Below are 14,902 nucleotides of genomic sequence, written 5' to 3'. Positions count from 1 at the left end.
TTTGCTGGACTGAAACATGGAGAAGACATCATATTTTCTTCTTTGCTTTGTGAACAGAGGATTTTGAGGGCAATTGCATGGTCCTGTCTTTCAGCTTGGCAGGAACTCAGTTAAAAACAGAGTCCCTGTTATCTATGAAGGATAAGGGCACAGATACAACTCTTGTGTACTGTGAAGGGCCTTGCGATATTTACTAAGGCAGATCTGATGAGACATTGGCCCCAGTCTCCACTTTGAATTTATCCTAATCTCATGACAATGAGTAGCAAACTAGCAGATAACAAAGACCGAGTGCTTTCAAAACCAAGAATTGAACTTGAATCCTTCCTGGCGCATGGGTTTTTGATCATACTAATGAGTTCAAACACCTATTGAAATAGATTAAAACACCTAGAAGTGAAATGATCTTCTCTGAATCTATGCCTGTTGGGTTACGATTTATGTGACTGATATTATTGCAGGGCATCCTAGGACCACCAGGAACATTGGGTTATGCAGGTGAAGATGGAGGTATGGTAAGTAGACAAGCTGAAAATGTTTGTTGAGATGAATGAGGTTTTGCATGGAAATGAGAAAGAACTCTGGGCATTTTTAAAGAAAAAGGGATTATTTTTGATTGAGTCAACAAAACTTTGCAATTGGATAAAATGAGTGCATGGTGTCAGAAATTGCATCAATCAGACCATCCTTAAAAGAGTTGAGATGGCTTACAATTTGGTACAGATTGCCAAACCTCATACAGAAAAGAGACACTTTGGAGAAGAGATATAGGGCAGCACAGTGGCTCAGTGGTTAACACTGCTGCTTCATAGTGCCAGAGTCCCAGCTCGAATCGAGCCTCGGGTATCTGTGTGGAATTTGCATGTTCTTTCCATGTCTGCCTGGGTTTCTGCTGAGTTTTCTGGTTTCCACCCACAGTTCAAAGATATGCCGGTTAGGTGGATTCATCATGCTAAGCTGACCCTTAGTGTCCAGGGATGTTTAAATGAGCCATGGTAATTGTAGGGTTAGGGTGGGGGTGTGGGAAACAGCCTCTTTCCACACTGGAATGGATGGAATTTATTTCCAGTGATGTGGGTCACTTCATCGGCTGAAGAATTACTGGGAGCTACTTAGGTCTTCTGCGCAGGAGGCCCAAATTTAAGTGTACTCAAGCATCTAACTGGCTAACCTTGGGAAACCCCATCCTGTTACAGGTGCTGTAGGATGCAAAAACTGCCCCCAAAGGCTGCCAGCCAGTCAGCAATTAGAAACTCTCCATTTCTGGAATGTCACTGGGAGCAGTGGCTGCTGCCAGCAATGCCCTGAGGATTAATGCTGGATCTCTGGACAAAGGAGCAGGATGAGGAGAGGACATGGGAGAGGGTCAGTGATGAATAGGAAGAGGGGAATTTGCAATGGCAAGAGCATGACTTTCAGTTGCCCCTCACTCTTCGTGATACTGGGTTCTCAATCAAGGACTAGGTACCTTCAATAAGGGAACCACCTTATGAGGACGCCTGACACATTTTGCTGGACAGCCTTCAGGAGCCACAGGAGGCCTACTTGAGTCCCATTAAACCCCTTAGCCAATACTAACACAATGAGCTCAGGGATAACAGTCTTTAAATTGCTGAATGATTAACGTGATTGGCGGATAATTGCATAAAATGGAACGTTAGGACTGATGGTTGGTCTGATTATAAAGAACAACAGAGAATGACTAATCAAGAGTAAAAACAAAGAATATGTCAGGAGGCTAGCTAGCAATGTAAAATAAACAGGATGAATTTCTACAGGTATCTAAAAAGAAGAGTAAATAAAGTAAATGATGACTCTCTAGAGAATGAGAATGGACTGTTAACAGTAGACAATAAGGAAATAGACGAACTGAACAAATATTTTACTTCTGTCAATGTTATTGTGTGATTGGAATGGGTTTGGCCACATGGATCTCATTGAGTATGAGTTCCCTGATTGGGAGTTGTTAATCTGGTACAAACAGGAGTCAGAGGGATTTTCCTCATTCTAGGGACAGGCTGTAAGCGAGCTGGTCAGAGTCCATTGACTGTGTGACTGTAAATAAAGGATGACTTGCTGGCAGCATACCAGCCTCTGTGGCGTTATTTCAACTATAATGGTTAGAAAGAAAAAATCTCAGTATTAGCTTTAAATCAGGAGTTCAAAGGGAGAAAGTGACTCATTGCAGTTAGAGTCACCAAGACAATGGTCACAAGCAAATGAATAAGATGCTGACTGACAAATCTTCAGATCCAGAAGAACTTCATCATTGGGACTTAAATGAGGCTGCTAAATAGGTCATAGATGTGGTGTTGCTAATATTCAAGCACTCTGGAAAGGCTCCATCAGACTGGAAATAACTAAATATAACTGTTCTCTTCAAAATGGGAGGGAGTCAGAAAACATGAATGTATAGGCCAGTTAACTTGACATCTGTTATAGAGTGTTCAACTTGATCATTAAGGAGGTTATTGTTAGGCACATAGAAAAACTCAAGATAATCAGGAAGAGTCAATATGGCTTTGTAAAAGGGAAATCATATTTAACCAATTTATTGGAGGTGCTTGAAGAATAAGGAGGAGCCTGTTGATGTACTGAAATTTGATTTCCTGAAGGCATTTCAATAAAGTATCATATAAAAGGTTACTGCAGAAAATAACAGCATATGGTAATGGGGTCACATACTAGAATGGTTAGAAGATGGATTGGCTAGTCTTTTACTCATTAGCAAGTTGTGAAGAGTAGTGTCTTGCAGGATTCTGTGCTGGGGTTAGAATTTTTAAAATTTATATCAATGTCTTGGATGAGGGGATTGATTGGCATTTTGGCTAATTATGCAAATGACACAAAAATAAGCAGCAAGAATGTTATGAACGGGGGATTCAGACTGATTTAGGTTGACAGAGTGCACAGAAATCTGACAGATTGAGTCTCATAGAATCCTTGCAGTGTGAAAACAGGCCATTTGGCCCACCAAGTCCATACCGACCCTCAGAGTTTCCCATCCAGACCCATTCCCCTACATTTCCCCTGACTATGCACCTAACCTACACATCCTTGAACACTATGGGCAATTTAGCATCGGCATTTCAACTAACCTGCGCATCTTTGGACTGTGGGAGGAAGGCGGAGCACCCGAAGGAAACCCATGCAGACACTGGAAGAAAGAAACAATCCCATCAGACAGTCGCCCGAGATTGGAATTAAACTGGGTCCCTGGCGCTGTGAGTCAGCAGTTCTAACCACTGAGCCACCATGCCACCCCCCTAAAATGGGAAAATGAGAAATTGCTCATTTTGGCAGGAAGAATATGAAAAGCAGAGAATTACTAAACGGAGAATGATTGCAGAATTCTGAGGTAGAGAGGGATTTAGTGTTTAAGTCACAAAATATTAGTATGCAGCACAGCAAGTAATCAAGAAAGCTAATGGAATGCTATCCATTATTAGGAGAGGAATTAAAGTTAAAAGTCAGGATGTTGTGTGTCTGTTATCCAGGGCATTTTAAATCCTGCGTGGTGTTTTGCCTGTCCTTATTTATTGAAGGATGCAACTGTTTTGGAGGTGATTCAGAAGAGGCTTACTTGATTGATCCCTGGAATGAGTGGAGTGCCTTAAGAGGAAAAGTTGGACAGACTGGGCTTGTTTTAGTGTAGTTTAGAAGAGCAAGGAATGATTTGGTTCACTCCTGAACAGTGTTGATGAGGAAGATGTAGAGATGAGTCCAGAGGGATTGCTCTTCTTTTGGAAAGAGATGAAGGGAATTATTTTTCTCTGATTGTTTTATAACTTTGGAACTTTCTATGTCTGAGAGTGGAGAGTCAGGGTTATAAATTATCTTTATAGTAGAGATAAGTAGATTCTCATTAGGTAAAGGAATCGAAGATTATCAGGGCGATGGAGAGGTGGAAATGGGAATGTGGAATTCAAAATGCAAACAAGTCAGCCATAATCTTATTGACTGGTGGAGCAGGCTTGAGAAGCTGAACAACCTACTTCTATTCATAATGCACATGTACAGATCCCATTGCCGAAGAGTGTGTATCCTGTGTCAGGCACTTCTTATCCTGAATTAAATTGACAATGGTTTTCCCAATGCCCCCCACCCCCCTTGGCATCAGGACTGATTCACTTAATTTAAGCTGTTATGATGGGATTGGTGGGGTTGCTGGGGAAGAAAATATCCTGACACTGGAGCAGTAGAGGTTAGTTTTTTTAGATTCTTAATTATAAAAGCTCAGAGGGATGTTTTCAGATGATTAGAGGATTGAAAATGCTATTTCTTCTGGTGGTGGCTGTCTGGATAAACCAGACATAAATCTAAAAGGAGTAAACCTCAGAATTTCAGGATATTATTAGGAAGCAGTTCTTCACAGAAAGACCAGTAGAAATCTGAATGTCTCTCCCTTCAAAAGGTATGAAGGCTAGTTCAATCAATGTTTTCAAAATGAAGATCACTAGATTCTTGTGAGATAAGGACATGAAGGATCACAGAACCAAGACAGGAGAGGAGTTAAGATGTGCCATGATTGAATTGGAGTGACATGATGGCTTAACAGGCTGAAGGCCTTATATTGCTGCTGTGGTTCCCAGGAACTTTGCTACTTACCTTTGGCAGTATTTTTATCTGTTGTGGCATCCAGATGATCGTGAAAAGGTGAAGTTGAAAATGATCTGTCCAGTTGCCATGAGATCTGATTCAAGTTTCCACTCAGGTTACAGAAAAGGGAATGAGATTATAAATATTCTAATAATTTCATTGGTTTCAGACTTTTCTTTGAGTGTTGCCTTCTTCAAGGGAGGTCAAATGAAAAAGGCAGAGGTAAATTCATGATATGTCAGAGTAAGAAAGGCCCATCGAAGGCTCATACCTAACATTTCAATAGTTGGTTGAAAGCAGGAGATGTTCATTGGATTTTGCCAGGAGCTGCTGGGGTTTGAGTCCCTCCTGCTCAGCGGGTGTGTAATAGCATCTTTGAACAGAGAAGAACAAAAAAAGAGCTACGTTCTCTACACTACCTCTAAGTCAGAAGGCACAGGCTCAAGTCCTACCTGCTCCAGAAATGTATTATAACACATACTAAGTAAAAATATCTAGAATGAGGGGTCACTTTAAAATGAAGGGGTCGCACCTCTAAGAAAATAAAATTTAAGAGAAAGGATAAAAAAAGATAAAAAAGACTTTGCACAGGTGGGCAATGTGGGATTGGAGTACATTATTTCCCTTCCAATTCCAATTTAATGTAATTCCCTTCTCCTTGCCCTATACTTCCTTTTTGTTGTTGCTGTACTGTCACTGTTGAACAGTGCAAGTTAACTGTTAATTGTTTAACCAGTAGCGTGGGTGATTGGCCGGTGATGTAGTCAAAAATAAAAAGAACATATTTTATGCGAGTGGGGAGTTAGTTTCTGGACAGGAGGAGAGTCCAGAATGTGTTTGTTCTAAGCTTTAGATTTACAATAAAACCTTTATAATCTCTGACAGTATTTTGCTGCCTGATTCAACGCATGGGGATTGTTACTTTCAAACACGGTGTGCTGTTGAATCCTGGGTGTATCTGGGAGCACTTTGATGCTGATATCATGCTAGAGGCCCTTTTACTTAATCATTAATTTATTGTTTGGTCTTTCTTAGGGTGATAGGGGTCCTCCAGGCATTACAGGACCTCGAGGAATTGAAGGATGTCAAGGCAGCAGGGGCTTCATGGTTTGTGTTTATTGAGCAAACGTCAATTGTGGATGATTTATTTTTGATGATTTATACTTTTATTGTTAACTGGCAAATTTTGTCATTCAGGGAGAAAGAGGCTATCGAGGAGAGAAGGTAAATATATTTTCAGGTTTGATGAATATTTAATTGCAAAACATACTTTATTTTGCTACAGTTGTATTAATTTTTGTTTTGTTCTTTGTCTGGTTCACTGATGGATTAATGTTTCCTTGGCAGGGTGAAGCAGCTGAGAATGGTGCACCTGGGACAAATGGAGAGCAGGTACCCTAGTATTCAAACTCAGTGTGGGAGACTGCTCCTGACAATTCATCATGTCTGGGTTAGATAGATTGTAAGTTATAGACAGCAGGTGTTTATCAGTAGTATTTCACCAGAAGTCCAAAGCTAAGATGCAAATTATCAGTATATTTATATTGTATATTTAGACCATTTTCTAGGAACTGGAAAGATTGTTAGGATGCCAGAAAAAAGGTCCAATTAGCAATTGAACATACTTGAAGCTCACATTTGCTACTATTTTCACCTGCATCAGTCAGAAGTGGAAGACTAGTTGAGATTTATCTCTTTGTCAGTGTTCTGCACTCAATCCCTGTTGAATGTGCCAAGGCACAGTCATCCAACAACTCATCACTCAAATGACTGCTTCAAGATGAAGCCTTGAAATTGGGCATTGCAAGGCCATGCTCTCACAGAAAAGCATCAAGTGCAAGTACAGTATTGTCCTAATGTAATGTCGTCTTATGGTCTCTCCAGATGGAGAGCCAATGAGAGGAGTATCTGTAGCTGGTTTTTCCATAGCCTGAGGTGCAGTGGGGGAATTGGTGATGTGGTTTTAATGTCACTGCACCAATAAAGCTGAGACCGAACCTAATGAAGAACATGGCTATTAATCCTACACTAGCAGTTGATGAAATTTCAGTTCACTTGTAAGCTCTGGAGTATTGACCATGAATTACCAGAAAATATCTCTAAAAAAACCCATCTGATTCATGAATGTTCCTTAGGGAAGGAAACCTGCCCTTCTTACCAGTTGTGACCTACTTGTCAGTCCAGACCTGCAACAATGGAGCTGACTTTCTGGTATTGAGACTGGCTCTAATGCAATGAGGGGTATGTCGGGTTACAAGAGATCAATTGTGTTAGGCGATTCTCTAGTCCTGGCTACAGACAGACGTTTCTGTGGCCAGCAGCAAAAAATCAGAATGGTGTGTTGCTTCCCTGGTGCCAGGATCAAGGATGTCTCAGAGAGGGTGCAGAATGTTTTCAAGGGGGAGAGGGTCATGGTCCACATTGGAACCAATGACATAGGAAGGGAAAAGGTTGAGATTCTGAAGGGACATTACAGAGAGTTAGGCAGGAATTTAAACAGGAGGTCCTTGAGAATAGTAATATCTGGATTACTCCTGGTGCTACAAGGTAATGAGGGCAGGAATAGGAGGATAGAGCAGATGAATGCATGGCTGAGGAGCTGGTGTATAGGAGAAGGATTCACATTTTTGGATCATTGGAATCTCTTTTGGGGTAGAAGTGACCTGTACAAGAAGGACGGATAGCACCTAAACTGGAAGGGGACTAATATACTGGCAGGGAGATTTGCTAGAGCTGCTCAGGAGGATTTAAACTAGTAATGTGGGGGTGTGGGACCCAGGGAAATAGTGAGGAAAGGGATCAATCTGAGACTAGTACAGTTGGGAACAGAAGTGAGTCAAACAATCAGGGCAGGCAGGGACAAGATAGGACTAATCAATTAAACTGCATTTATTTCAACGCAAGGGGCCTAACAGGGAAGGCAGATGAACACAGGGCATGGTTAGGAACATGGGACTGGGATATTATAGCAATTACAGAAACATGGCTCAGGGATGGGCAGGACTGGCAGCTTAATGTTCCAGGATACAAATGCTATAGGAAGGATAGAAAGGGAGGCAAGAGAGGAGGGGGAGTGACATTTTTGATATGGGATAGCATTACAGCTGTGCTGAGGGAGGATATTCCCGGATATACATCCAGGGAAGTTATTTGCATGGAACTGAGAAATAAGAAAGGGATGATTACCTAATTGGAATTGTACTATAGACCCCCTAATAGTAAGAGGGAAATTGAGAAACAAACCTGTAAGGAGATCTCAGCTGTCTGTAAGAATAATAGGGTGGTTATGGTAGGAGATTTTAACTTTCCAAACACAGACTGGGACTGCCATAAGTGTTAAGGGTTTAGGTGGAGAGGAATTTCTTAAGTGTGTACAAGAAAACTTTCTGATTCAGTATGTGGATGTACCTACAAGAGAAGGTGCAAAACTTGACCTACTTCTTAGGAAATAAGGCAGGGCAGGTGACTGAGGTGTCAGTTGGGGAGCACTTTGGGGCCAGCGACCATAATTCTGTTAGATTTAAAATAGTGATGGAAAAGGATAGACCAGATCTACAAGTTGAAGTCTTAAATTGGAGAAAGGCCAATTTTGATGGTATTAGGCAAGAACTTTCAAAAACTGATTAGGGGCAGATGTTCGCAGGTAAAGGGATGGCTGGAAAATGGGAACCCTTCAGAAATGAGATAACAAGAATCCAGAAAAAGTATATTCCTGTGAGGGTGAAAGGAAAGGCCGGTAGGTATAAGGAATGCTGGATGACTAAAGAAATTGAGGCTTTGGTTAAGAAAAAAGAAGGAAGCATATGTAAGGTATAGACAGGCTAGATTGAGTGAATCCTTAGAGTATAAAGAAAGTAGGAGTATACTTAAGAGGGAAATCAGGAGGGCAAAAAGGGGACATGAAGTAGCTTTGGTAAATAGAATTAAGGAGAATACAAAGTGTTTTTACAAATACATTAAGGGCAAAAGGGTAACTAGGGAGAGAATAGGGCACCTCAAAGATCAACAAGACGGCCTTTGTGTGGTGCCGCAGAAAATGGGGGAGATACTAAACGAGTATTTTGCATCAGAGTTTACTGTGGAAAAGTATATGGAAGATATAAACTGTAGGGAAATAGATGGTGATACCTTGCAAAATGTCCATATTACAGAGGAGGAAGTACTGGACATCTTGAAATGCATAAAGGTGGATAAATCCCCAGGGTCTGATCAAGTGTACCCTTGAACTCTCTGGAAAACTAGAGAAGTGATTGCTGGGCCTCTTGCTGAGATATTTGTATCATTGATAGTCACAGGTGAGGTGCCGGAAGACTGGAGGTTGGCCAGCGTAGTGCCACTATTTACGAAGGGTGGTACAGACAAGCCAGGGAGCTATAGACCAGTGACCCTGACCTCCATGGTGGGCAAGTTGTTGGAGGGAATCCTGAGGGACAGGATTTACATGTATTTGGAAAGGCAAGAACTTATTAGGGATAGTCAACATGGCTTTGTGTGTGGGAAATCATGTCTCACAAACTTGATTGAGGTTTTTGAAAAAGTAATAAAGAGGATTGATGAGGGCAGAGTGGTAGATATGATCTATATGCACTTCTGTAAGGCGTTCGACAAGGTTCCCCATGGGAGACTGATTAGCAAGGTTAGATTTCACGGAGTACAGGGAGAACTAGCCATTTGGATACAGAACTGGCTCAAAGGTAGAAGACAGAGGGTGGTGGTGGAGGGTTGTTTTTCAGACTGGAGGCCTGTGACCAGTGGAGTGCCACAAGGATCAGTGCTGGGTCCTCTACTTTTTGTCATTTACATAAATGATTTGGATGCGAGCATAAGAGGTACAGTTAATAAGTTTGCAGATGACACCAAAATTGGAGGTGCAGTGGACAGCGAAGAAGGTTACCTCAGATTACAACAGGATCTGTACCAGATAGGCCAATGGGCTGAGAAGTGGCAGGTGGAGTTTAATTCAGATAAATGCGAGGTGCTGCATTTTGGGAAAGCAAATCTTAGTAGAACTTATACAATTAATGGTAAGCTCCTTGGGAGCGTTGCTGAACAAAGAGACCTTGGAGTGCAGGTTCATAGCTCCTTGAAAGTGGAGTCACAGGTAGATAGGATAGTGAAGAAGGTGTTTGGTATGCTTTCCTTTATTGGTCAGAGTGTTGAGTACAGGAGTTGGGAGGTCGTATTGCAGCTGTACAGGACATTGGTTAGGCCACTGTTGGAATATTGCAGGATTTGAGCTATAGGGAGAGGCTGAACAGTCTGAGGCTTTTTTTCCCTGGAGCATCGGAGGCTGAGGGGTGACCTTAACTAGGTTTACAAAATTTTGAGGGGCATCGATAGGATACATAGATAAATTATTTTCTCTGGAGTGGAGGAGTCCAGAACTAGAGGGCATAGGTTTAGGGTGAGAGGGGAAAGATATAAAAGAGACCTAAGGGGCAACCTTTTCATGCAGAGTGTGGTACGTGTATGGAATGAGCTGCCAGAGGAAGTGGTGGTGGCTGGAACAATTGCAACATTTCAAAGCTATTTGCATAGGTATATGAATAGGAAGGGACGGAGGGACATGGGCCGGGTACTGGCAGGTGGTTTGGGATATCTGGTCAGCATGGACAGGTTGGACTGAAGGGCTTGTTTCCATGCTGTACATCTCTATGACTCAATGAGTAACCCACCCAGACTAATTTCCCTCTGACTAATGCACCTAACACTATGGGCAATTGAGCATGTCCAATTCACCTGACCTGCACATCTTTGGACTGTGGGAGGAAACCCACGCAGAAACTGGGAGAATGTGCAAACTTCACACAGACAGTCACCCAAGGTTGGATTGAACCTGGTTCCATGGTGCTGTGAGGCAGGAGTACCAACCACTGAGCCACCATGCCACTCTCGAGGTGAGTAATGAATGCTAGCCCAGCCAGAGGCGCTCACATCCCCTGAATGAATAAAAATAAACTCATGGACATTTCCAGTCAATTCTACCTCGCACATATTTAGTGACGGCATCCATTTATTCCTGTTTAAGGGTATAATCTGTCAACTTTGACTCAGTGAATAGGACTGTCGTCTCAGAATCAGAAAGTTGAGTGCAAGTCACATGCAAACATGTAATCTAGATTAATATCCCCATTGAGGTACAGCAGTGCTGCATGTTAGATGTGATATAATACATTGGACTCTCTCAAATAATATTGGTAATAGTGAATGTAAAAGATCACGTGTTACTATTTTGAAGGGTAAGGAAATGCTTCCAAATGGATATTTATCCCTCAACAAATTCCATTAAAAAATTATTTGTTGGGTCTTGAAATTTGGCTGTCACATTTGTTATATTACTTAAAACATAATATATTGATTGTAAAAAACCTTGGGTGGTTCTGAGGTTGTGAAACATTCTATGTAAAACCAAGTCATTTTCTCCTGTTTTTACTTTGTGATTTTTCTGTCTTTTGCTCATATGTATATATTATTTGACAAATTAATCCTGAATATTGTCTTCTCACAGGGGGAGTCTGGAATCCATGGAGTTGCTGGGCCAAAAGGGGATAATGGAAATACTGTAAAGACAGACTTTTTTTATTTAAGCATTTATTGAAATATGTGCATTGTATATACTTGACAATTATGTCTGTTTAATTTTAAATATTATTTCATCATTAACAAATTATTCAAAACCTTAATGATTTTCAAGTTCTCTATTCCCCCATTTATGATAATTTGAAAATTAATTTGAATTTTGCAAACTGAATGTATAACAATGAATGCCTGTTAAAGCTAAGATGACCACAACATTACAGATGCATGTTAATAACCACTTGAAATTGGAAAGTCTGGCAAAAAACAAATTTATACAATTGGTTTGATGCGTACCTGCCACAACACAGAAATGATGATCTGAAAGGTTCTCACCAGAGCCATTGACTCATATCACCATATATCACAAAAGAGAAAAATTTATTGTCACATGTGAGCTCTCATTCATTGTGTCAACTCTTCGAACCAGCTATCCATTAGATTGTGTCCCTCATTCTTTCCCCATAGCTTAGAAATTCCTTTTCTTTGTTGAGTATCACCCTGTTTCCATTTAAACATTACTATAGAATTTCAGGCAGTTCTTTCCTGACATTTTAGTCTATGTTTTTCTTGAGGCCAGTGATCCCATATATTTTTACTACAGCCTGATCAACTTTACCCAAGGCAATCATAGTAACAAGGTCAGCCAGGCGGACCTTATAGAATAATATTAATTTTGTCTAATAAGGGAGCCCTGGCTGACAGATCAAAAGAGGAGAGTCAGATATTTTGACATTCTGAGGTGGCTTTGAGGGAGCTGGACCACTATCAAGGACTTTCCATGTGTAAATAAAGGGTGACTTGGTGATGGGATACCAGCTTCTGTGGAGTTATTTCACCCACTGGTTCAAAATTTTGTTTCTCTTGCAACCAGCAGTAAAATTCCTTTGAGCGCTAACCCTGGTAATGAAGACAAAAAGAACACATTCCAAGATCCATTCAGACATTAGAATCCAGTCACTTATAAATGTACTTTATTTGTTATGTCAAAGCATTTGGCACTTTATAAATAGCACTGACTTATTGGATGCAACTTGAAACAACACAGTTTTTAATGAATATCTCACTTTGAACTGTCATATTAACTTTTTTTCAGGGAATTAAAGGCCCAACCGGATACAGAGGTGAGCGTGGAGATGTTGGAATACCAGGTGACCCTGTAAGTGGAAAAATGTCATTTTATAATACGTCATCTTTCAAATTAGTTTCAAACTAATTGCATAGTTGTTTTATTTGCAGAAGCTTGGCAATGCATCATTTTAAATGCATATTCTGTTCAGCACTCGGTATTTACACATATCCTCTATGCTGAATTTTGAATTGAGGTGTGTACATGATGCTCAATTTTATTTGCGCAATAATATTTCTATATGCAAATAACTTTGGCTTCTTTCCTCTTAGTGAGCTCAAACCTAATGGTTACATGTCGGAGCCATAACCTCTTTTAAGTGAATTGTTTTGCCTAACTGGCATCCAGTAGTCTGAACATGCTGCTGTTATATAAAGGAGATAGTGAGGACTGCAGATGCTGGAAAGTTCTGGTCGATAACATGTAGAGCTGGAAAAAACACAGGTCAAGCAGCATCAGAGGAGCAGGAGAGTCGATGGTCTGGTGGGACCACCCGAAATGTGGACTGTCCTGCTCCTCTGATGCTGCTCCTGTATTAAGTCTCCCAGTTCCCAAGAATGGCTCTAAATGCAAAACCTTGACTCGCATCTTTCCAAAGATACCATCTGACCTGCTGATGATCAAAATAGCCAAGTCAATCATAATAAACCAATCACATGACACAGCAAAAGGTGGGGTCATTTGATATGCATGTACAGTGTGCCACAAGACAACTCGTCTCATCCAATAAAAATAAACCAGAGCCCTGCTGTACTGCTGGGCAGGGGTTGATTGGGGTCTCCACTAAATACAAATGTGGAGTGTGTGGAGAAAAGGTTGTCTGTTGCTTTCCTCTTCTCACCAATAGAATGTTCTGGAACCAAAGAGGCGCTATAGTGCAGCGGATGCTGGGGTGGACTGGGAAGGAGAGAATATGCTGCATTTGTGCTGAATTTGTTTACAGTCAGAGCCTGGGAGAGGAGAGGGCGGCAAGGCAATCTCCGAGGTAGTGAGGTAGGTAGGCAAGGCTCCATGGAGGTTGATAGCAGTCCAGAGTAACTAGTAGGAGTATGAGGGTGTTTTACTTCTGAGAGGGTTCAAGCAGCTCCTTTAAGCAGCTCTGACAAGGCTATTCACTGACATACAATACAATTGGATATTCTACAATGGTCAGTGTTGGGACCACAACTTTTCACTTTATACGTTAATGATCTAGATGAAGGAATTGAGGGCATTCTGGCTAAGTTGCAGATGATACAAAGATAGGCAGAGCGGCAGGTTTTATTGAGGAGGCAGGGGATGCTGCAGGAAGATTTAGACAGGTTAAGAGAGTAAGCAAAGAAATGGCAGATGGAGTACAATGTGGGAATGTGAGGTCATGCACTTTGGTAGGAAGAATAGAGTCATGGACTATTTTCCAAATGGGGAGTAAATTCAGAAATCTGAAGTGCAAATGGGACTGTAGAGTTCTAGACCAGGATTCTCTTAAGGTAAACTTGCAGGTTAGGTCGGTAGTTAGGAAGGCAAATACAATATTGGTATTTATTTCAAGAGGACAAGAATATAAACACTGGGATGTACTTCTGAGGCTTTATGAAGCTCTGGACAGATCACATTTAGAGTATTGGGAGTAATTTCAGGCCCCAAACCTCAGGAAGGATGTACTGGCCCTGGACTGGTCGAGTAGGTTCACAAGAATGATCTCAGGAATGAAAAGCTTAACATATGAGGAACGTTTGCGTCTATACTTGACGGAGCTTAGAAAGATGGGCGGGGGGAATCTAATTGAAACTTACAGGATACTGAATGAGCTGAAGAGGGTAGATGTTGGAAAGATGTTTTCATTGTCAGGAGAGACTAGGAGTAGCCTTACATAAAAAGAAGACCCTTGAGAATGGAGATATGGAAAAACTTCTTCAGTCAGAGAATGGTGAATCTATGGAATTCATCAAAGGCTGTGGAGGCCAGGTCATTGAGTGTATTTAAGATGGAGATAGATAGGTTCTTGATTTACAAGGGGAGCAAGAGTTACAGGGAGAAAGCTGGAGAATGGGATTGAGAAACCTATCCGCCACAATTGAATGGCAGAACTGACTCAATGGGCTAAATGGCCAAATTTCTGCTCCTATGCCTAATGATCTTATGGAGCCTACACTCAAGGTCTTATCAGGAAATCAATTTGCATTTTGCAAGGAGCTGCCTAAATAACATAGATACTCTTAGGGTCCAGCTCAGGATGGAAGTTCAATTTGTAAACTTGGCTGAAAATGACTGATGACCGTTTGTTTTGCTTATTATTGCCATACCAGATGGAGGGAGTTAAAATGGGTTCTTAAGTACTTTCTTATTGCCATCATTGGTAGTAATTATGTTGGAATGCTGGTTTCTTTTAAAGGTTGGTTTAAAGCGCATTTTCTGCTGACAGTTGAAAAATTGAAAATTGAGCGCCAAACTCCATTTAAAATTTTGTATTTTGGTACCTGCTTTTTATTTCAGGGTACCCCTGGTCGAGATAATTATGTCAGAGGATATCCAGGTCAAAGAGGAGATCCAGGTGTACCGGTAAGCTGCTTCCCTGCTGCGTAAACTACACTGCCTGTGCAATAAATTCTTATATTT

The 14,902-nt window shown here is 41.1% G+C and overlaps 1 protein-coding gene across 1 annotated transcript in view; it reads left to right on the top strand.

Annotated features, from left to right (window-relative positions):
- Nucleotides 1-14,902, top strand: part of LOC132832154 (collagen alpha-6(VI) chain-like) — a 115,578-nt gene that overhangs the window by 48,824 nt on the left and 51,852 nt on the right. Inside the window, exons 14-19 of the mRNA XM_060849903.1 lie at nt 462-515; nt 5,635-5,706; nt 5,797-5,823; nt 11,108-11,161; nt 12,272-12,334; nt 14,780-14,845. Of these exons, the coding sequence (XP_060705886.1) occupies nt 462-515; nt 5,635-5,706; nt 5,797-5,823; nt 11,108-11,161; nt 12,272-12,334; nt 14,780-14,845 (336 nt within the window). The remainder of the gene's footprint in view (nt 1-461; nt 516-5,634; nt 5,707-5,796; nt 5,824-11,107; nt 11,162-12,271; nt 12,335-14,779; nt 14,846-14,902) is intronic.

The sequence above is a fragment of the Hemiscyllium ocellatum genome, chromosome 34, assembly GCF_020745735.1.
Source record: "Hemiscyllium ocellatum isolate sHemOce1 chromosome 34, sHemOce1.pat.X.cur, whole genome shotgun sequence".
Taxonomy (NCBI): domain Eukaryota; kingdom Metazoa; phylum Chordata; class Chondrichthyes; order Orectolobiformes; family Hemiscylliidae; genus Hemiscyllium; species Hemiscyllium ocellatum.
Note: the sequence above shows the minus strand (reverse complement) of the source record. Positions and strands in the feature narration are given on the sequence as shown.